The following is a 23,654-nucleotide window of genomic DNA, read 5'->3' on the forward strand; positions in this document are numbered from 1 at the left end:
CTTGGAGGGAGTCCCTGTAAGAGTCTAATGCTCTCATAAAGATCCAAATCATATAAAACAGGCTTCATGCGGAATGGGTTCCTCAGGAAGTGCTAAAGACTGTTTATATTCAGAAACATACAAACAAATGGCATTTTTCTTTCAAAATATTGAATGAAATTTCTCTTTTCAAGAGTGATTGACACCACATGGTGTTTTATCAGTAATTCAAAAAGATTTCTTTGGTGAGATACATTCTCATAGTCGGTGGTCAAATGTAGAACGTGAAAAAGAGCACAATTAACTAACTAAAGATTCAGTGTTTGAAATGTCTGCCTTCTAGTGCACATCCCAGCATGTTACCAGCCTCGTCACAGCTGGCTGCAGGCACCCCTTCTCACTGCATTGCTTGTGCCCCCACAGTACGCTATTAGACTTCAATTGTTGTATTCACACACATTTTAATAAGCCTTTAAGACTTTCCTTTGGAAAATGAGCAGTTCCGGAAGCTGCAGAGAACAGCAGGTTTAAGAAAAGACCTTGCTGCTCAGTGCAGTCTCACTTTTCCTTACACCTGATTCTTACTACTACTGAAGGACAGGAGAGGACCGAGCTGCCCAGGTCACCGGGGCCTCACAGCTCAACCGGCAGGACTATCCTCCCCGCTGCATGAGAGAAATCCCTAAAACAAACGGCAAAGCAGCGCCAGGACCTGCGAAACCCACTGCAAAGGCCCCCAGCAGGTCTCCAGTTGCTCTCAGACGTGCTTGGTGGGCCATCTAGTGACAGCCACAACTTCTCTTCCCCACCTACCCCTTTTCTTGCCCCTTCCCTACACCCACTAAATCAGCAAAACACGCACGAAACAGGAACAAGAAAACTGAAATGCCTACAGACACCCCGCTACAAGCCCTGCATCTACTCTTGCCTTTTCTTTTTCACTCATTGCCACCATCACCCTTCTCACACTCACCACTCCCCCATCCAAGCACAGACCCTGCGGCTGTTCTGGAAACACCTGTAGAGCCAGCACACTCTTTCACTGGCTCAGGGAGTTATAAATCACTGGCCTCACCAGACAGAGGTCTGGACAAAAGGAGCAAGGTAACAACAAAGGGAGAGGTAGTGGGTTCCACGTGAGCTTCCCCAAGGCAGGAGCATGGCTCAGTGCCAGGAAAGAGCCCAGCTCCAGCAAATCCAGGGGAAGAAGGATGACAGTACAGTGGGTCAATCCTGAAGGGCACTGAGCCTCAGGCTGGTTCCTACTCTCTTCCCCCAGGGTCAGGAATGCAAGGGACAAAACCAGTACTCTGTATTGTTCCAGGTTTGTCCCCCTCCACTATTACACTGCAAACCCCCCCTTCACATGCCCAACCGCCCGCTTCCTCCTACTCCATCAAAGTCCTCAGATTAGCACACAGGTGTCTCATCAGGGATGGGAATCAATTAAACCCTGGACTTTCCAGTCTGTTTTGCAAAGAAATGTTGCCTTATGGACAAGCTAGTACAATTCTTAGCTTTTGGTCTGAAGGACGCAACAGATACAGGGGTTTAATACCAGATACTTCTGCATAAGTGAGCACTGTAAGACATAACAAATGGGAAAAATGGATGCTGAGGGCCAAACTCACAGCTGGTGAATCTAAGGGAAATATGACAGGATTTACGAACTGATCCCTTAAAGCTTGCCTGCAGTGCCTTCCTTTCTTTCAGAATTATAAAAGACAACTCGCATACTAACAGAATTAAAGACAACTTCAAAATAGTGAGCATAATCCACATCCTTAAGACTTTGCTTGAAGAAAATGTGTGCCTGCCCCGAAGAATGGCATGAAATGACTCTGCTGGCATTATCGAAGAGGTAATAATTTCAGTTCCAGCACTAAGCAGACACGCCTACTACTCAGGCATAACTGAATGCCCAAAAATCTACCAGAGAAACAAGCAAATATTGTAATTCTTGCATTCAATAGTTTTTAATCTCAGGATTTGACAAGATAAGGAACACATTCTAGAATTAATACGAATCCAAGAAAGCAGAAATTCAAAGTGCTGTAGCTATCCCAGATTTTTTCCCTCTCTGTTTCTTTCTGTGATGTGGGCGCTTGAGTGTGATGCTCACAGGAAGAGTAAGACTCTATACAGGAACTAACGTAGAATAACTTCTATTCCATAAGGCCTGTTCTAAGGTCTTCCCTGTTCAGAGGTGGCTTAATGTCTTGGACCTGAAACTGATGCAGATAACTGTTGCCTATTGAGAAGGATCACAGGAGACTAACCCTGCACGGATTCAAAACTCACATACGTCCGTAGGAAAAGGGGCTTCTTAGGATGCGAACACAGTAAGAGAAATCAAAAAATAGGCATCAGGGAAAAAAAAAAGAAAGTAAAAGAAGACAGTAATGAGAAATGTTTATTAATTGAAGCCCCAATTCCAAATATAGGCCTATGCAATCAGAAAACCCAGGAGCTTTGATGAGATGTGCACGCTAGAAGGCTTTGCCAGCTCAGGACTGAGTATATTGAGGAAATATTGGCAGGCCTGTTCCATGTGTGGTTAAACCCTTCCAGCTAAGTCTGGAAGAGGACAGAAATATACTTTTTATATAACAAAAACAGTATGAAAAATAAGATGGTTACTTCTATTTTTCCCTTTTCATCCTCTAAGTACCTTTCTTCTGTATGTACACTGCTAGTTTCATTTCTAGTACCTATAGGCTGAAGACTTTTCAAGTTTTAAAATGAAACTGATAACACTTGAAAATATTTTCATGTTCTTAAGACCTTGGGGATTAATACAACCCCTTAACTTATTAAATAATAATAATAAAAAAGTTATAATCAATCATACCTTCTAAAATTTAACAGCTTATAATTTACCTGAGTGCACGGTGGGGAGAGTATCTGACCAGGGCAGCTTTTACAGCACAATAACATCTCTTACCAGTTTTTAATATCAAAGAGAAATTGGCTCTGTGTTTTGCATGCTGAATAGGAAGGTGACTGTAACTGGGGTTCTACATTATTTCCACAGCTGCTCATTTCTCTATTCAGAACTGAATCAAGACTGCATGGTTTTGAAAACCAGAGTGTTATGGTTCTTAACAGGAAACTGTACATGTAACAAATCAGAGAGTTTGGCCATTTATAACATTCATTTACTTCTATGGTTAAATCAGTCCGGTTTTAAGACTTTGATTTCCCATTATACTTTTGCTGAATGGTGGAACTGTAAATACAAAACAGGTTAAATTCACTGGTGATGTGACAAGGTGCTGAGAGCGGTCATCTAAAAGGCAGCCCTCAAAGACCAGATTGCAGTAACAACACCAAAATTTAGAACAGCTACTAAAACCAATTGTGGATGAATCCCTTATCCCATCTGGGACCATCTGATATCCTTTAGCTAGGATTTGAAGCCCCTAGGAGCTGGGCATCTAGTTATAATCAATGCCTTAGAAAGCACATACACGCACAACCCCTTAACCCCTGTTGAAGATGTTTTGAAGGACTTAACTTCAAAGATAAAACTGCAGGACATTAACAGTGAAAATCCACCTTTCATGGATAGGACTCAAGAGTAAATAGCATTGTCATGTAAGAAAATCTCTCTCGGAAAGGCTGTAATTCTAACAGATGAAGCAGAAATGTGGCTACACACTCCCATTATTTCCTCCACGTGCTAGGGAACGTGGTACAGCACAGATTTCTGCCAGTTAAGACTAAACCAAAACTAGCATCAGAAAGGGGGTGTTGAGAAGCTTTTGCCATTGACCTATTATTTGTCAGGCAGCACGGACAAGAAGTAGTGGGATTCTAGTGGGATTCCTGGATTCTCTTTGGGGCTCAGTGAATTGTACGGCATCCAGTGCAATGGCTTCTGGTTTGAGGACACGTCCTTTGAACGCCTTGGTGGGCTGAGAAGGGGCCATCGGGCCTGCTGTTCTTCGCAGCACCGGGCCCGTCCCCAGTGGCTACGGGACACCAAGCACGGGCCCAGGAGGGGCCGGGCAGCAAAGCGTTGTGGTGGACGGCCCGCAGCAGCGAGAGGCCAAAGCGGGCGCCAGCCCCACCTTCCTCCGCCCTGCCTGAGGCTCCTGAGGGGATTCTGTCACCACCGCCTCACGCCTGCCCCTCTCCTACACACCTGCGGGCCCCGGGACGCGCCGGCGGGCCCCGGGACGAGGGCTCTTCCCGTGCGGCCACACACAGGGTCGCGGCCACAGCGCCTCCCTCAGGGCGGGCCCGGGCCGCCCCGCCCGCCCCGCCCGCCATCGATAGCTCTGCGCTTAGCAGCACACGCCTTAGCGGGGCCTCGCCTCTCCCTCCGCTCCCGGATGGGCCCTCCCTGACCCCACCCTTCCCGCCCATCGATATCTCGGCGCTCGCCCCACCTTCCGCCGCTTCCGGCACCCCGAGCGGTTGCGCGTGCCGCCCGCCCTGGCGCTGAGGTGAGGCTCGGTCGCCGCCACGGGGCCGGTGACACCCTCCCCTCTACCCCCCCCCGGCCGCGGGCACGAGCGCTAAGCCCCACACCTTCCCCTGCGCGTGCCTCTCGTCCCGGCCGAGCGGGGGGCAACGGGCCCGGCGCGCGCTACCTCCCTGCGCCTGCGCAGGCGGCTCCCCGCCCCCCCCCACCTCCCCCCCAGCCCCCCGGTGTTCCCCGTGCGCCGTCTCCCCGCAGCGGGGGCGCGAAGAGGCCCGGCCCACCCCACCCCACCCACTTCCCCGGGCGCCGCTGGCCCCGCGGCCGCCCCATGCGCAGGGGTGGGAGGCGGCCCCCGGCCGGGCCTGGGCGCCCGCCGGGCCGTGGGGAGGCCCGGCCACGCCGCCCGCCCCACGCCGCCGCTCCCCTCTCTTTTAGGACGCCGCCGCGGACGATGCCGCTGCCGCCCCCTCCGTCCGCCTCCGCCCGCCCGGTCCCCGCGGGGCCGCGCCGCTGAGGGCGGCCAGCGCTGCCCGCCCGCCATGGCCGCCGGGTGCCCGCCGCCCTTCGGGGACCCGGGGGAGGTGCGGGAGGGGTTCCTGTGCCCCCTCTGCCTGAAGGACCTGCAGGCGCTCCACCAGCTGCAGGCGCACTACGAGGAGGAGCACTCGGGCGAGGACAGGGACGTCCGGGCGCAGCTCCGAAGTAAGAGGCGGCCGCCGGTTCGCGCGGTTTGGTGGTAAAAGCGGCCGGTGCCGCGGGCCCGGGGCGGCCGAGGGTACCGGGGGTTAATTGCAGTGAGCGACGAGGGAGGTGTCGGGATCCGTTACCGGCTACCTTAGGCCAAGGCTTGATATTTTTTTTTTTTTTTACATTATTCCCGATGCTTTAGAATTTACGTGTTGAAAGCAGGCACTTAAAAGGTGTCACTCTTCAAATGACTGATTTTATGCATGACTTTTATTATTGGCTTTGTGAGTTTGTGTTTGTTTGTTTTTATGTGAAATCTCCGATTTATGCTGTAACCCAGATGAATTCCCAAGCATTACTTGATGATCTTACAGGATATGGGGAATCTCTGGTACTTGACAGGTACCAGTTCATTAATCCCTTGCTTTGACAGTAGATAAAGCTGTAGTCGCAATTAAAGCGTAAAGTTAAGGAAGGGTGTTGGTGGGAAAAGAATGTGGGTCGTGGAGCTGGCAGTGGATGCTGGGAGTGTCCCAGGGTTCTGCTATGGGTTACCAGCTTTTACTGGTGTTTGAAAAATCCCTTTGGATTCTATTTAACTAAAATATTTCCCTTTTTTTACTCCTCCTTGCATGCACAGTGTCATTTTACATTGAGAGAAAACCACGCAAAAACTGGTGATAATTCTGTGTGTCCCTGTAAAAATCTTTCAGGCTTTGTTTTGTTATATTAGACGTAGTGACCTGGCAGTCTTGAATTTTTACATCCTCCATGCCCCCCACCACTCCCCCAAGACTGATTACTGTTATTTCAGAAGTCTCCCTTCCCAGTGAAAAGTTTATGTTTTTAACAAGTCTGTTTTAAGGGTAGCACAGTTCACTATTTCATGAATCTTGAGTTGCTTTCTCTTAGTCTGGCCCCTCCTTGGCGTTCAGCGTGAGCCCTTCTCGGGCAGCACAGGTAGAGAGGCAGTGCCGCGGTCATGTTCTCGGCAAGGGTACACTGCTGCAGTAGCTGAATCTCAGGTGCTTCCATGGAGTGTTTAAACCAGAACAACAATATGGTTTTCATTGTGATAAGATGAAAAAAACCAACAACTTAGGCTTGGTAAAATTTCCCAAACGCTTCTTTTGTTTAATACAAAACACCTACGTTTTGATTTTGTTCTCTCTTTAGTGTTCTTTTAATCTAAAACAGTGTACTGTGACTTCTCAGGCTCTTTCATATGTGTTCTTCCATAAAGGACGCTGGGTTTGTCTGATTATTTTCTCTCCTGGTTACTCATGTCAAGGTCTATCCAGTGAAGTCCCTTTGAGATGAAGGAAGACCAGCAGAATCACTCATTTAAATTACCTGTTTTAGGGACTAGTGTTCAAACTGTGCATCACGAGTGGTTGCACGACTGTGTGCTGAACTCCAGCTGTCCTAATTGTGGACTTGCAGAAATGCTTACAAATCATCTTATCGCTTCTGTTGAGTCATACTGAGGTGGTTAAGTTTGACTTCATGGCAACCAAAGTTATGAGGTTTGCTTGAAAAGCTTTTGTGTCTGTGACAAAGCCATGAGACATCCCTGCTTCTTTCTGAGTATGTCAGACTTTCAAAGTCCCGAGTGCAATTGTATTTTATATTTAGATAGTATAAACCTCATTTAAGAAACTGCAGCATCTAGCTGGCGTTTGCTGTGCTGGCTTGAGAGTAGGTATGGGGAGGAGAAATCCTATTTCTTAGATGATGTTTCAATGCTAGCAAAGCCCTTGCTGACCTGCCACAGTTTTGTTGAGAATTATGTTTTATATCACTGAGTGTCATTTTGGGAGGTAGCACAGCTTCAGCAGCTGAAAACCTGCTAGGAACTGTGATGTCTGCAAGAGGGGTCTGCTGGCATAGCCCTAACGGCTGCAGCTCGGTAACACTCCGGTAAGATCAAGGTGGAAATTCCAGTGTTTTGGACACTAAATAGGAAAACTAGAAATGTGAAAGGACATGCTGGGAACCATGAGTTAGCAGCTTTTTGGAAAGCTTGATGTATAAAAGATCTAGTTCAAGGAATGTGTTTGGCAAGAAAAGTAGTACTCTCAACTTCTGCTAGCATCCGGAGAGGAACATAGCTGCAAGGACAATAAAAGCTCTGAAGTTTCAAGTTCCTGGTCTCTCTCTTTTTTTTTTTTTTTTTTTTTTTTTTCCCCAGCGTGGGAGACTGCCCTTCTCTCACTGGCATTCCTATGAGAGAATGCAGTGGGCTGTTTAGTAGTTTTGAAATTATTTAAGTGTACAAGCATACCAAAATTCTTAGTTTGTAGTTTGTGCAACAAGACAAAGAAAGTGTTGAGCATCATTGAATCCAAAGAAAATCATTGGGAATTAAGATATTATCTGTATGATGTCCCAGAATGCTGTGAAATGGGTCCCATAGTTCAGGATAGCTTACTGAACTGTCTTACAGTGAAGTCTCTGAATGGAGTGTCTCAAACTACTGTTTTGTCATTAGCACCTTAGTACTGCTTTACAAAGAGATTTCATGTCATCTGTGATTCTCTGAACCGTGTTCAGGTTCTAAATGGAACACGTTGAGCATAAACTTGTCATAAAGGAAAAAGACTTGTGCTAAAAGATGAGGAATACTCCATACTGGTTTCATGTGACAAATATTCGGTGACTACCTGCCACGTTTGATAACTTGGGGTTATCTTTTTCAGATCTTGTCCAGAAGGCCAAAAGAGCAAAGAAGAAATTCCTGAAACGAGAAGGAGATGACAGAGCAGACTCTGGATCTCAGGAACGATACGAGTCTTTCAGCTATGGCGGAGTAGATCCGTACATGTGGGAGCCCCAGGAAGTAGGTAGGAGAGCTGGAAAGCGATACACAGTGGGGATAACTTTTCTTTTAATATTAATTGGGAAAGTGCTACAGTATTACTGAAGTGTGGAATTGTGTCTGTATTGCATTTGATTCACTGTAAGATGGGGTTATGGTTTGCATATACATTTCGGCAGCAGTCATAGGATAAATATTAGCTAAGAATAAATTTAGGCACTGAACTAGGAGAAGGTTTCAGAACATTAGAGAAGTGAGAACTGTTTTCTGACCAGAGTGGAGAAGATGAATCTGACAGATTTTAGGAGGGAATTTGGTGGGTTTGTGAAAGGGACTGTATGATGTCTCCAAAGCAGTGGCTGAATTCGGTTACCCAGAAGGGGCCCTTTCATTCCTATGAATTCAACTTTGGAGGTTTTTTGGTTATTTCATTAACATGAGGAAGTGAGATTCTTACACTTAAATAGATAATATCCAAAAGCAACAACTGATTTTATGTTCTACCAGTCAGAAGAAAGGTTAGGCTTTCTTATTTTGTCTGTAACTTTGATTTTTTAATACCTGGCTCATCTTACTCGGAAAAGGATTCAAAACTTAAACTGGAAAGCAGCGTTGTCGAGTACAAATTGTATGTTTCTTAAATAGATGCTATAACGTTCTTTTGTATACTTGGCGATCAGTTTTCTGTAAATCTGAACTGTCATCAAGGATTTGATTCTGGCTGCTAAAGGTGGGAGGATGATCAGAAGTCTGACAGAGAAATCGCTGTTGCATAGACCTCCAGTGACCATTGGACCTGCCTCTTCCCTTTGTTCAACACGTAGCCAGGAAACTAAAGGGAGTCAGTTTTGAGAGTACTACTAGTTGATAATAGCTTCCCAAATGTACCTGAGGGATGGAGAGGGGAAAAAAATAATTGTTGCAGGTGTTCTCTTTAACATAGAGCCTGTTGTTTTCTGTAGTAGAAATAAAACACTGTTTGTTGTTAGCCTGGAGATTAGGCTTAAACCTGCATATTCTATTTAGAACAGCACAGTGAAAATGTAGGATTCTAATGTGTCTTTAAAATTTGATTTGAACATGAGAAATAAACAGTGAGAAGTGACATCTTTCTTTCAAGAGGCATTTAAATCCATACAGAACACGTGGGTGACTATGAAAACTTTCTGCTCTCTCTCCAGGTGCTATGAGAAGCCATCTTTCTGATTTCAAGAAACACCGAGCAGCCAGGATTGATCACTATGTAGTTGAAGTCAATAAGTTAATAATCAGGTTAGAAAAGGTAAATTTGCTGCTTTTTAATATTCTAGCCTTCTGAATGTTTCCTAGATTAAAAAAAATAATCTTATTTTAGTATGAAGTGTGCCCATTTATCTAGCGGTGCACTTTATAAAGGATACTAAAGTACAACTCTTCACACGCTACTGTTTTCCTTTTTGATCCTTGCGTACTGTGCTTGGTCTGACCCTGTACTGTAGATATGATTTCTGTTTCTATGCACTTTGTTCAAGCTGAAGATGCTACTTCCACGTGCTTCAAGAACCATCTGGTTTTGTGTATATTTTCTCCAACTTTTACTTTACTAAATTTCTCCCTAATGTTTTTTTTTTTTCATGATTCTTCCAGCTTCTCATTCTTCAAAACCTACCAATAATATACTTACATTTTGGCTCAGATGCAGTAATGTTGGATGCTGTAAGGATTATGTCCAGAATGCTCTGATTTGCACAGGTTTGGCAGTCATTGTTCAGCACTACTTGCGTGAATATGGCATTAGAAATAAATAGGAAAGTAGCAGAAATCTGGTGTAAAACAGGCCGAGACTCCTATCTCTTAAAAATGCCAGGTTTCCTTTTCTTGTTGGGCTGGGTTACGTTGGGTTTTTTTTTTTCTTGCAAAGATCAATTGTCTTGAATGTGTTGTTTATCTTCTACTAGCTTACATCGTTTGACAGAGCAAACACTGAGTCAGCTAAAATAAGAGGTTGGTATGAACTTACCTCAGACTATTTGCTCCTATAGTTTAATCAGCTGAGAAATTAATTGAATGAATATCCTACATAGTGTGTATTCCCTCCCCTCTTGCCCAATCACAGCTATAGAGAAGTCTGTTGTGCCTTGGGTCAGCGATCAGGATGTTCCGTTCTGCCCAGACTGTGGCAGTAAGTTCAGCATTCGAAACCGACGTCACCACTGCCGCCTCTGTGGGTCTATTATGTGCAAGAAGTGCATGGAACTTGTCAGTCTTCCTTTGGCAAGTAAGTGCAGTGTGTGGTGTTAATTCCTCCTTTCCTTAGCTCACTCAGGGTGCTAACTGCATCCTGGCTTTCTGCCATTAGACAAAAAGCTGCTGGTAATATTCTGCCTGTGCGGAAAACTTGGTCCTTAACATGTCATTCGGTTTCATGCTGACACTTGTGTGCGAAACAGAACAAGAATGATTTCTCCATTCTTTGTCTCCGTTCCTTCTTCAGATTTGGAACTATTGTGGGTATTTCCAGTCTTGCCCATGGTTGTCCAAAAGCTGACATTAAGGAAATTCATCCACAAGCCCTTAAGAAACCCTTTGAGCTTTAATTTCCTCATCTAATGCACTGCATTAGAGAGGAGACTGTATTTTATGTGGAAATAAATGACATTAACTGGGCTTTTTTGGAATGTTTGAGCGCAAAACATGGACGTCATTAACATACCTCTTCTTCCACAGGCTATTCTGTAACAAGCTCCAACATGAGAATGCTTCTAGGCATAAGCAAAGTAGGTGGTTCTCAGCAGTCTGCTCTCTAGCTGCTTTTAGAATGGAGCAGGATTTACAGAGAAGACCCAAATTCTGACTTGCAGTCTTGGTTGTCGTGGGTTCCTGGCATGTCTTTCAGCAGACTGTTTCAGCTTGGTTTTCTAACATGATCCGAATGTAGTTTCTCTTTAAAGTGAATTCATTTCTGTTGGTAAAATCTGTTGGCTTCTCCAGTCACTGTAAAATTACCTGTGTGTAATTTTTAGGCAAACTCACTAGTGCCAGCAAAGAGGCCTTGGGTTCTCATACTAGCCCAAACTCCTCACCTAATAGCGTCCATGGCTCCCGCCGTGGCAGCATCAGCAGCATAAGCAGTGTGAGCTCAGTTCTGGATGAGAAGGACGATGACCGAATCCGATGCTGTCGGCACTGCAAAGATACCCTGTTGAAGAGAGAACAACAGATTGATGAGAAAGAATACACACCGGAAATTGTGAAACTCTATGAGGTAAATTAACTCTTTGCTGCTTTCATCCTCTGTATGTAACTGCAGTTGTCACTACTTGCCTTCTGGTTGCTCATGTCCAAGCTCTTACTTTATGACTTAATACATACTTGTGTTAGAATAGACTCTATTGGGTGTTTATGCCACGTAACAAAGATATATCTGAAACGATGGAGCCAGTTGCCCTATAGTATTTATATCCCATGGTAACTTCAAACATCATTTTAAGATACATCGTCATTCTCATCATCTGGAATTAATAGTTCTGAGATGCCTCTCTTAAAACTGTGAGCTGTCAGTTGGGATTCCTCAGAACAGTTCTTGTTTAAACCGATGATATGCTGTGCACTTTTTTGATGGGCTGCGCCAGAACTATAGGACTCGATGTTGTCAGCAGCGTATGGCTGGAACATTGTGTTCAAATATGCTTTGAAAGCAGGTACTGACAATCAGCAGGTGTCTTCAGTAGAGTCCTGTCCCCCCCCAGGTTAGTATTAATGGGAGTTTCTGTTGGTGCTCTTTGTGAAGAGATTTAAGGCTAGAAGTTGTCCAAGTCATCTATTAAAACAGCTTCTGAATTCAGAATTCACCTTGCAGGGGTACAGGGAGTCTTTCTCTGTTTCTGGCCATGCCATCTGTATTCTGAAGATAACTGGAGAGTCTTGTCATCCTGAATAGTTGAATGGCTTTTTTCATGGTTAACTTCGGGTGCACACAGGCAGCACAAAAGGTTTATCTCAGCATGTTCTTGGATTAGTGTTGTAATATAAGTTCTTTTTTTATACATTTTGTTTTAAACAAGAAACTCCGCCTCTGCATGGAGAAGGTTGACCAGAAGGCGCCAGAATACATAAAGATGGCAGAATCGCTAAAGTAAGCCCCATTCACTGATTTTATTCTTGAATATATGTATTTTTCCTCCCCAGAAGTGTGGGAAGGAGTAAGGAAATGGCGTGCTAAGACTGCAAGAGTGTATAAATTACAAGAAAAAGCAGCGTTAGGTTATCTGTTGTCTTGTGGATGTTCCTCAGACAAAGTAGTACTGAACTAATTATTAATGGTAACATTGCATGCAGAGAAGTCTGATTTATTTTTTTTAAAAGCCACTTCCCAGTGAGGTGCCGCTGTCGTACTTTGACACATCATCTTTGCAAAAATGAAGCACAAGGCGACAATTTTTGTTTAAATGAGCCTCTTTGAAACAGTTGAAGTAGGATATTGCTGCCCTCGGCTGGATGATACGGCTTCCAAGTAGTGCCAGCAGCAAAGGATTGCTTGAATGCTTCTCATCTGCTCTTGTGTAAAGCAAACTGCCTCTACCTGAGAGTTGGTCTAAACCTGGCTGGCCTGCCCTGTGCTGCGCTGCGGTGGATAAGCAGCATCCACCTATCACGCTTGTATGCATAACTTCTTCCGGTAATATTCTGTCACTGGGGTAACTTAAATCTCTCCAGCTGTATCTGCAACAGGTTGCCAGGTTATACTTCTGGCTTGTATAGTGGAGAAGTGCACACATTGGTCTTAGACTATGAAGCACGTCCATTTGGACAGTTAAAGTTAACAGATATTTCTGTACCTGTCCTTCAGATCTGATGGCTGTAGAAAAATGAGGCTGTCATTCTTAGTAACAAAACTGTTTCTGTAAAAACACACCTCCCAAAAGGAAGAAAGAAATACAGAAGGTGAAAAACAAGCTGTTACTGCTTTTGGTCGTGACTTCATGAGAGCTGGTTATGTGGCTTGACAACTGGAGAAAAGTAAAAATATGAATGCCCTGGATAATGGAAGCACATGTCGGAGAACAGATGTCTTAGTGATGTAATTAAACATTTCTGACTAGTAGTGAGTCCCAGAAACTGGAATCATATGGACAGTGAAGTTGCTTTTTCGAGAGTGATCCTTACCTTTTGTATTTGTGATGTAAAAGGAGAGGGAAGCAAAAAAACTGGTGAAGTCTTCCCCATTAAATCTTACTTCGTTTCATCAGTAAATGTGAGACTCTAGGAAAGCGACCATAGGTCACTAGCATCTTAAATATTATACCCATGCAGGGTTGTAGGCTTTTACTTTCTGAGAAATGTTAGCAGAGATAACTATTTTACTTTAATGGTAGAGTTACTTATTCAGTCAGTCACTGTTTTTTCCACACCCAATTGCCTGGAAAAACACTCAAAAAATAGATGCATTTGCTAAGTTTGTGTATACTTTAGATAGTACTGGTAGAGTGGTATCCTTGTGTTAAGATACAAATATCCTGTAATAGTAAATAACAATACAGTCATAAATAAAATTATCTTCTATGAAGTGTTTATCTTCACAAGATAAATGTCACTTTCCACTTTTGTCACAAAGAAAGGGGTTTTTAAACACAATAAGCTTGAAATAAAGTGATTCAACCCCCATAGCGTTAGCTGTTGGATAACCTCTAGTGTGTACGTATTGTTAGCTGGATGAATGACTTACAGTGAAGTGTTTATTTCTTAGTGCTGGGGAGACAACCTACAATCTTGAACACGCTAACGACTTGAGGGTGGAGATTCAAAAAGTATATGAATTCATAGATGCCCTAAGGTAAAACATCTGTCTCTTTCCTTCTCCCCCTAGCATGTGTGTATCTCCCTCTGTTATGACTTCTCTGTAGTTCTTTCTCAACTGTTGGTGTCTGTTTGTGTAGCGTATGCCTCCTTATTCGTATGGGTAATCAGTTAGTCTGCCCAGTTGTAAAGAGCATGTGAAAAGGTACATGCTGTTCCTGTGCACCATCAGTTTCTACTTCCTTTTCCAACCTTAAAATCTGCAGTGGAAATAACTAAGCACAGAAGAAACAAATAGTGGCATAGTTTTTTGTTGTGGTGGTGGTTTGTTTTTGTTTTTTTTTTTTTAAAAAGGGGGGTGGGGTGGGAGTGGAAAGTGTTATAACTTGTAATATCCAAAATGGTTTACCTGAAAGAACATCATAAAACTTTCATCCAATATTGTCTCTCTCCCTTTCTGTTGTATTTTTGCTGGCCCTTGTTTTTGAGCTGATGAGGCTGTATATTTGCTTTGATTCAGTAAGAAGATTTTGAGTCTAGGCTTGCATGAAGATCCCCAACCTCATCCTAAAACACTACAACTTCAGAGAATGATAAGATATTCAGCTACGCTTTTTGTTCAGGTAAATGAAGCGTATGTTATAAGCTGAATGTAAATTTTATGTGGTGTTCTCTTTGCCTGGCTTCCCTGTGGTTTGAAACTACTTTGACAGGAGGTTTAGTTCTATACATTTTCTGTAGTTCCCCTAATGACTTATGGTAGCCTTAAATGAACTAGCTTCAGTACAGGTAGTGTAGTCAGAGTGCTGAGTTTAGGGCCCTGAGAGAACGCGTGAATCTCAGCTCTGCCTCTCACCGAGGTGCGAGCCTCACCAGCTGTATTGTGGCAGCAAAGATGCGCTCAGATATACGGCAGTAACTGCAGCGTAAAAGTGCCTTTTATTTGCTTGTAGGGTGTTCTGGTGGTTGTATCTCTCTTTTCAAGTACTTGAAAATTGGCTGAATGCCTCCAAGTAACACTGCAAATACTTCAATTTTGCCAGGAAAAACTGCTTGGCCTAATGTCCCTGCCAACCAAGGATCAGTATGAAGAACTGAAGAAGAGAAGACTGCATTTGGTAAGACAGGTTAACATCTTGTATCGGGGGCTTCAAGGGCTTAAGCCTAGCAGCTGTGTGTGTTTGAACAGTTGCCTTTAACATTGGAGTTCAGTTTTTAATTTTCTTACGCAAATCGTTCCATACCCTTTTTCAGGGATTCATGTAACATCATCGTTGTATTCTATCCAGAATGTAAGCAGGTGTGTATTGAGCAGCTGAACACTTCTAGAAAGCAGCAGTGACTTGGTTGCACATGCTGTTTCTGCTGCGGCACATATGCAGAGCAAGCCCTAAACTAAGTATGTTAGTTCACGTGGATGTTCAGATTGTGTTCTGGAGTTCATTTGCACAAGTAGAATTTGGAGATTTCTTTCCGTGGTGAAGAAAGACAGAATAAGGGAGGGGGATTTTTAAGTTAGGAGGGAGAACATCATTAACTGTAAACTAAACCAGCTTTATCTTGAGGTAGAAGTTGAGAACTCAGAATTGTTGCACTCCAAAAGCTAATGGTATCAGTGGCCTTTAAGAGTGATGTTCTATTACAGATGTCTGCTGTAGTCATATGCGATACAGTTACTGTCCAAACCTAGACCACTCTTTGCACAGTTGCATTAGGCATTTTTTTCCTCTATATATAAAACACTGTCACTGCTCCTGCTTGCCCTCTAGTTGGTAGAGGCAGATGTCATCAGATTTTGATCAATATTGTCAGCAAACAACTGAAGGGAAGTATTCAGGTGGTAATATGAAAATAAGCATTTTATGCAAAGTAACCAAAAATGCAGCTGATCCCTTTCAGTGGCAGCCAGCAATGTCTACGATCAGCTAACTTCTTATACCTATGGATATTTAGAACAGAAGTTTTCAAGCTGTGTGTTTTTTGTTTTAGGTGGCTCTTGAAACACATGGAAAACAAGAGGAAAAGCAGAAAGAGTTTATCTCCAGATCTGCAGCTACAGTTAATGGTGATGCAACTCACCTGAAAAAAGGAACAGTCAGGAAATCTGAAGGCTGGTTACCTACATCTAGCATATCGAGAGAGAGTGAGATAGCAGACCCACTTCTTCAGCAGATTGACAATATCACATCCTTCATTAAGCAAGCAAAGGCAGCTAATAGGATAGATGAGGTCCATATGTTGCAAGAGAACCTGAGGCAGCTGCAGGATGAATATGATCAACAACAAACTCTGAAAGCTATTGAGCTTTCTAAAAAACAGGCAGAAGAGGAAGAGATGCAGAGGGAAGAACTTCAGGTCCTTCGTGAAAAAGAGTGGGAAAGAGAACACCTCAAACTCATGTCTCAGCATTCAAGGACACGCTCCTTAGACTTCAGAGAAGTCAGGCAGCATCAGCATGAGGTTGCAAAAGAGAATCAGAATTTGACAGCACATGCATTAAATCTGGGTATTACTGAAATCAAAGAGGACCCAAGTTTTGAAGCTCCTGCTGTTGATCAGCTGCCGGCTAAAGAGCACTTGATCTTCACACTCAAACCCCAGAGTGCCCCGCAGTGTGACAAAGAGCAAGATCGGACAGCCTGTCTAAACCCCTTTGAAGATGAAGCAGATACCCCTCAGTCAGAGGAAGACCCTAGTAACCCCTTTGCCAAAGAAGCTTCTCCAGTAGTTTCCTTCTCTAATGCAGCTGTGCAAAGGGATAAAAAGGAATATAATCCATTTGAAAATGAGGAGGAGGATGATGAACAAACTAATGGAGCACCTGGCAGTACTTTAAACCCTTTTGAAGAGGATGAAAATCCATTTCAAAAGCCTGGGGGCAGTTGGAATTCTGGGAATCCATTTGAAGAGGGATCCTCTACCAATCCTTTTGAAGTGGAGGATGGCAATGAGGCCTCTGGAGAGGAGGCTATAGAGGAAGAGCTGCTTCTGCAACAGATAGATAATATCAAGGCTTACATATTTGATGCCAAACATAATGGACGAATGGATGAGGTGGAGGTACTGACAGAGAACTTAAAGGAATTGAAACGCACATTAGCAAAGCAGAAGGAGAAATCCAACTGCTGAAGCAGCAATAGGGCCGTGTAATAATTATTTTAAGTCTGGTGTTAAATATGGGAAGGTAGAGCAGACACTTACAAACAGGAGTACAGATCACAAGAGGGAATTGGGGGAATCTTTACTCTTACGCACTTTCAATTAGGCCTTTCCACTACTGCTCAGTCTTGAAGAAAGAATTATTGAGGTATGCTGCTGGTCTCAAATGCTTATACTAAGACATTTTAAAATAACTTGTTACAACACTCTTTTAATGCTAACTGGTCTTATTGTGTGCTTATTTTGGTCAAAGTGGTTAAGTGCTAATAGGGAACTATGATTTGGCAATGGTTGCAATGTTGGCTTGTCATCTTTCCTCCTTTCTGTTGTAGTATTGGCCTTTCAAGTGGGGTATTGACTAAGGAGAGATGAAAACTTTTCTAAAACTGCATCCTTGGATAATGACAGAGGGTGATGTTTCAGGCTAGTTTAATTGCCTAATGGGGTTAGGATAAAGTGCTGTTAAAAGGCTATTCTCATTCTTCGAGGTGCAGAATATTCAGACTTGCAGATCAATTTTGTGCAATGCTAATACATAAAAGGGATTTTAAGACTGAGAAAAACTTTATAACTGATCTTAATATGAGTAACTTTTTTAATGTGTTTATAAAAATTCCCAAGTAACGTTTGGATGCTGTCTTTTCATCACTTTTAGTTTCCCATTTGCTCTGAGCACAAACTACAGTGTAATAGAGAGCTCCGTGCTGGCTTGAGAGACCTGCTTGTATGGGAGCAAATATCTGCTCACTTCCAGGGAAAGGTGCATCAGGCTAGCACCATTTCAAACTATGATATACAGGGGAGCCCTCCAATTCCTGATTATCTTCTGGAATCTATACATTCCTTTAAATTCTCTGGGTGACAGAATGATCATGTTTGTTGTATTTGTGAGACTGGAACCCTCTTTTTGTAGCACTCAAGGAACAAAAATCTTGTTTACAATGGAGAGCTGAAGTGCCACTGAAGTGGAATTATGTGAAAGCTGGAAGACAAAGTCTGTGGCTGTGATAGTGCCAGATAGCAATTCTCTTTCATATTTGATTCCCCTTGGAAGTTATGAGAATCAGGTATGTCTGTCTTAAATAAGAAGCTCCAAATTGGAGTCACCTTGTGGTCCAGGGGATGACTGTGTGATGGCCAGCACGTGGGATGCAGGAGGGCTTGGAGCTGGGCTGCTTTCTGCAGACTGCTGTCAGAAATGTAGGATCACTTCAGGGTTAGGTCAGCCTGTATCTTTGTGAAAGGTGGAGCCTGAGCCGCTTTGGTTTTTATCTTTGAAAGGCAGAGGTCCATCATCAGGCATCAGCGTTTTGGAACGGTGGCGGGGAGGAGTTAATCTAAAGGGTGTATTTATTTAAAGGTGAAATAGAGGAAAATCAGGCAGTTCACGCTGTATAGCACTAATAATAGTGGGCTTACTCAGAAGTGTGAACTCTTGTGGAATGGGCTGTCTTTTAACTATGACTCTGATAATATATATATTAGCATAGCTGCAATGCAAGCATTGCATAATATTTTAGAGACACAAATAATTATGCTACCTAAAAAGCAGAAACTCTAGTTTTATTCTGCTGTAAATAAGTGGGGGTAGGGACTTGTGGAACTGTTGTTTAGAAAAACCAAACTGCCTATATTGTCACTTCATAACAGTAGTAACTGATGAAAATACCTTAGAGGAGCCAGCTAAGGACAGCTGATGTTCTTCCTACTGTAGCCTAAATCTGAAGTTGAAAGGTGCACAAAACAGGTTGTCTTAAGACCATGAAGTTTTTACACTGAGGCATTTTATTAGAGTTGATGGAGTCCCTGAGTGTTATTTTGCACCAAGTGAAACAAAGAATGGAGGATTCTGAAAGGTCATAAACTAATAGATGATGTGCACTGTGGCACCAGCCTTACAAAGGCAGGAAAAAAAAAAGATAGCTAAACTGAAGTTTGTTTTAACAGTAGTAGTATAAGGTAGTTATTTAAGACAGACTTGTTTCCTAGTCAAGAGGATTGCTCTCTGCACTGTGACCCACAGCTTTTTTTGGTATCAACATGGAAAAAAATGTTTCAGTGTCTTCAGCTTTCTCATTTAAAGTGTTTTTTCCTTGTTGCAACTATCCTGCCTTGTTTGTATTTTCAGTCTAATGCACTAATAATTAAAGTATCCTTATTGTACATGTAATAATGTATTTTTACAAGCAGATAACAGACTAGCATACCTCATGATCTTTGTCAGTGTTAAATGTAATAGACTAGACATCTGATTCTAAAGGCATCTCCAAAGCGAAGACCTTATGTTGGTATTTGGACTGCTGCGAGGCTCACGAGGCACAACGGAATGAAGATATCTTAACCGTAAAACCCAGTAACTAGCATTGACTTTTGTTAAATTTGCATGCACTACTCTGTATGGAAACTTTGTAAACAGAGATGAAATAAAACAACATGTTTATTTTGTGCTGTGTTTTGTCCTTGACGATTTTTACAGGACACTCGAATCGGTGTGAAATTCTGTACTCGACCATTAGCTCAGAAATGCTGAAATACAGTTCTACAGTAATTTGCATATAAGCGCCTGACTTTAAAAGGTATGTGCAGTTACCAAATTCCAAGCAATATAGTACAATCTAGCAAATGTTCATGTACTTTTACAGGTGCAGTGTAATTGTGTGGTAAGGCAGAAGCTATGATGATTTGGAAGGGTTTTGTTGTCCATGTGCAGGGAGTGTCTGAGGTCAGAGGAGTTATACAGCAGCACTGCGCTTTGAAGCATAATGGACTTGCTGGCTGGAATTTACTGGAAGTTGATAAATCCAGACACAGTTCTCCTTTGTATGATGTTTTTTGTTTTTTGTTTTTTTTTAAAGGAAGACTGTTTAGGAAATTGTCTTCATTTAAGAGTAGCTTTACACTTTTTTGGAAGGATAATGAAAATAATTGTAAAGCACAATTTTTCAAATACCAGTTTACATGTTCTCCTTTACTGCTGATATTCTTCACTTGATCAGTGCTTCTCAGAGCTGCACTATCAATTGCAAAAGTTTGATCAATCATAAATGAGACTTTTAGCTGAGTGGTAACTAAATTAATAAAATTCAGCATATAGTTACATTATTGTTTGGCTGTCTTCAGTTAGTACAACATGGAAATCAGCAGGAACACTTTTATACCAGTTTCTACAAACTGTGTAATTCCCTGCTGCTTCTAAGATAACTGAACTTTTTAGTCTAGTCTATCTCAAAGCAATCACAATCTTGTTTTTGCCATAATCTTACCCATGCAGGCATGAACAGGAAATAGGGCTCTAATCATTCTGTTTTCCTCCTTCTGTTCTTCCTTCAAGCTTTGTAAAAGTGGCACCAGAAAAAGCTGTGTTTTTAACTTTTCTTTATTTTTTCACTGAAGTCTTCTTACAGCTAGAATAATTTATGAGATAAAGTTTTCTGTATTATATGAACCTGCTTGTTCCTGTTTCCAGGAGCTGTGAACTCTTGTGTCTCACTGAAGTACCTGATGATCTGGCCCTGAGGAAAAACAGCTGCATGATGTGAGATGTCAGGCGGAAGCTTCATTTTTCATAGCGGCTTTGTATTTTCCCCTCATCTCTTTGGGCAGTGGCACAAAAGCAGGGCAGGGAACTTGGCCTTCAATTTCACACATGCATTCTCGCAGATGATACTTCTTAGGCCCAAAAGTTGCTGGATGTGACAGTTTTTTCCTTTCTTTTTCCTCTTTTTCGAGTGTTTCTCTAGAAAAGAGATCTGTTTGTTACTATCAGAAGCCTGAATGGCAACACTTCTTCTCCCTTCTCTGGATCCAATTTACCAGAAAGATGGATTTACAGTTCTTAGCTTGTGGACTTCACTTAGGCTCATGACAATTTTGTCTGGAAAAAGCGGTATTTCCTTCTGTCTACCTGACGAAAGTGTCAAGGAATTGTATTATGATGTATGCTAGGCTGTGTGTTAGCTTATTAAGTGTTACTTACTTGCTTTTCCCCAAGATTTTTTTAACGTGCTCAGTTATTTCTTTGTTGGTTTTATCTTCCACGTCAACTAAAACTTGTTCTCCACTGTCTGTCAAGAAAGATTTGTAACAGTAAATCAGACAGTACCCCTTTCCTACCCCGTGCTGTTTTAAACGCAAATGTACGCATGCAAACAGAACGTACAAAACTAAGACATCTGCTTCTCTATTACAGTTAATGCACAACGTAACGTTTCTTCGCGTAGGAGACCTCGGGGGCCGCTGGCAGCGCTGGGGAGCGCGGGCTATAAGCCCTTGCCGGCTATAAGCCCTCGCCGGCGAGGCCGCCTCAGGGCAGACACGCTGGTCAAACCGCGCTGCCGGCGCCGAAGCCGCGGCGGCCCCGACTCCTGCGGCAGCCGCGTCCGTCCAAGGAAGCCCCGCTCGGGGCCGCTGCCGGCGGCACCTACCCAGGTAGAAGCGGAGGAAGGGCGAGGGGGTCATGTTCCTGAAGAGCATGATCTGCACCCAGGGGTTCTTGTACTGGATCTGGGGGATGTTGAAAAACACAAACTTTCTGGAAAGGAGGAGAAGAGAAACGCACAGGCGCGAGCCGAGATGCCTCGCGGCAGGCGCGGCCCGCCCCGCGCCCCGCCGCCCCCCGCGCTCACCTCGCCCCCTCGCTCAGCTCCCCCGCCGTGTTGTAGTTCACCGTCATCACCTTCACCGAGCTCTTGAAGATGATGTCGCCCTGGCTGAGATACTGCAGCGTCCGCCTGATGGGGAACCGGCCCTTCATCGGCATGGCGGCAGCTCAGCCTCGGCCCGCCGGCCGGAAATGGCGGCGAGCGCCGCCCCGCGCTGGCATCTGCCCCGCGCCCGCCGATCCCTCCGCGGCGCGCGGGTGCCGGGGCCGGACCGTGAGGAGAGTCTCCTTCCGCCGGACGCCTCGGGCAGGTCCGCGAAGCCCCGCGGCCGCTGCTCGGGTCCGGCTCGCGGGGGCGAAGGTGCCGCGTAGGGCGGAGGCCGCGGCGCCTCCGCGGGTCCCGGCGGCTTCTCCTGAGGCGACTTGGCCGGTTCTGTTTGTGTCAGCGCACGCTGCCGCTCCCCTCGGCCGGCGGCACCCTGCGAGCGCCTGTCGGGCGCCTCCGGACGCTCCACAGGCGGAACAGCCACCCGAACGCTCCGCTCCGCGGAGACGGTTCCAGTTGTCAGAGGATCAGCCTTTTCCAGCTTGGGCAACGAAAACTCCCCCTTCACCGCAGGCCTCTACACGAAAAGGACTTTTTTTTTTCTCCTTCCCTCGATGCACAGTTTTCTTCTGCACCCCTGGATTTGGCAACTGAAACCTACTCTGATTAGCCTGGTTTCCTCCAAGTTGAACAGTTTCTAATAGCAGCGACAAGAAATGAAGTTCACTCTCTGTCTTTCATATAAATACGTGTGGTGCATCTCAGCCGTCTCATACATAAAACGGAGGATGCGTTTGCTGTTCGGAACAGAGTCCAAGGTCATTCATTGCCTCTTCATAAAACGCGAGTGAAGGGAACTAAATCAAGAGCCAATGCATCCCCTTCACTTAAAATCTGGGGAACGGGAAAGAGCTACCAGATAAAAGTAAACATAAAGTGTTGTCTATTAATAGCTAACTCTCTCCACAAAAAATTGAGAAAACGGGAAGGCTGATGAATTAAAACCTTTGGGAAAAGGTCCTCCTCATTCTAGAAGTAGCTTCCGCGGGTCAATGAGTTTCATGGCTTTTATAGACCCGCTTAAATCACTCCTACAATAATCAACTGTAGTGAAGGTAAAATACTGTTTCTCCCTAAAAGAGGGTAAATTATGCATTTGGCTTAGACATCTGATGTTTAAGAAAGTAACTGAACTTAAAAATAAATCTCAAGAATGCATTTGTATTTGTAATTCACTTTAATGGTATAAACCTCATTTAGGTAGTAGTATTAAGCCACAACAATATAATGCCACATTTAAACAGCATTTAATAAAATGCATAAGCTAAATCATGCACTGCAATACTCTATATACAAACACAACAATGCAAATTCCTCTTCATGACTGAAGACATTGATTAGATATAAAATTCAGATTAAAAAAAGAACATGCTATTATTTTTAAATGCTAACACACATAACAATGCTGATTTCACAAAAGAAGATGTAAAAAATTAATAACTTTTTGCAAGTTTTTTAACTTGAAATTAAAATGTAGTAACATAAACAATAGTTTTCTAAATTATAAGGAACAGAGTCTTCCAGAAAATATCCCAAGGAATTAAAAGCAGATGATTCCTTTTATAAAAATTTGCTGTTTTTGTAGGAGCTCAGAAGTCCCTGGTATGCCAGATAGATACATAAAACACGCAATGTGCAGTCTTTCAGTTATGGAACTCTTTGAACACCGGCTTGCAATGTATTTTGGAGTACAGATTAATTATTACAAATATTCCCACGTTTAAGGTTGATTCCATGTATGAGAAATTTAACCTATATGCTCTGTAGGTATCATGTTCTTCTTAAAGAATATCCTTTTCATTTTATTCAGTCCTACTTTTAACACACAATCATCAGAAATATTTTTAAATGGACCTGTGCCTTATTCTCATTTATCTAAGCTCATTAAAAAACACCCGAGAAGCCCGTTATTCAGGGGTGTTAGAGACGGGGCAGCAGGCGTGCTTCTCAGACTTCTGCTTTCTGTGATCAAACACAGAAAGCTGACTTCACATTCCACAGTTTCCATAGGATATTACAACAGAGCCTTTATTGCCACTTAAATTTGAGCACATTTTGTCCTTCAGAATACAAACAATTCAAAACGTGTATAAAAAACAAG

The 23,654-nt window shown here is 43.5% G+C and overlaps 2 protein-coding genes across 6 annotated transcripts; one reads left to right on the forward strand and one right to left on the reverse strand.

Annotated features, from left to right (window-relative positions):
- The first annotated feature begins 4,313 nt into the window (after positions 1–4,313).
- Positions 4,314–19,295, forward strand: RBSN (rabenosyn, RAB effector). Of its 3 annotated transcripts, XM_074602435.1 has the most exons (12): positions 4,314–4,430; positions 4,844–5,110; positions 7,795–7,938; positions 9,095–9,195; positions 9,851–9,896; positions 10,009–10,170; positions 10,916–11,157; positions 11,957–12,027; positions 13,639–13,725; positions 14,209–14,311; positions 14,732–14,806; positions 15,678–19,295. In XM_074602435.1, exons 2-12 carry the CDS (start codon positions 4,948–4,950, stop codon positions 16,815–16,817), a joined length of 2,334 nt encoding a protein of 777 aa, XP_074458536.1. In that variant the 5' UTR covers positions 4,314–4,430; positions 4,844–4,947; the 3' UTR covers positions 16,818–19,295. The 3 variants fall into 3 exon arrangements, with proteins under 3 accessions (XP_074458536.1, XP_074458537.1, XP_074458538.1); XM_074602436.1 differs by lacking the exon at positions 4,314–4,430 and having other exon boundaries at positions 4,628–5,110; XM_074602437.1 differs by lacking the exons at positions 4,314–4,430; positions 4,844–5,110 and having other exon boundaries at positions 7,795–7,934.
- Positions 9,526–22,318, reverse strand: MRPS25 (mitochondrial ribosomal protein S25). 3 transcript variants are annotated; one of them, XM_074602452.1, is made up of 5 exons: positions 21,473–22,318; positions 21,272–21,378; positions 20,824–20,911; positions 20,346–20,583; positions 9,526–11,091 (listed from the first exon to the last, which is right to left on the reverse strand). In XM_074602452.1, the coding sequence occupies exons 1-4, from the start codon at positions 21,604–21,606 to the stop codon at positions 20,391–20,393; spliced, it is 522 nt and encodes a 173-aa protein (XP_074458553.1). In that variant the 5' UTR covers positions 21,607–22,318; the 3' UTR covers positions 9,526–11,091; positions 20,346–20,390. The 3 variants fall into 3 exon arrangements, with proteins under 3 accessions (XP_074458553.1, XP_074458552.1, XP_074458551.1); XM_074602451.1 differs by lacking the exon at positions 9,526–11,091 and adding an exon at positions 19,267–20,251; XM_074602450.1 differs by lacking the exon at positions 9,526–11,091 and having other exon boundaries at positions 19,267–20,583.
- Positions 22,319–23,654: the final 1,336 nt, after the last annotated feature.

Source organism: Larus michahellis, chromosome 10 (assembly GCF_964199755.1).
Source record: "Larus michahellis chromosome 10, bLarMic1.1, whole genome shotgun sequence".
NCBI lineage: Eukaryota > Metazoa > Chordata > Aves > Charadriiformes > Laridae > Larus > Larus michahellis.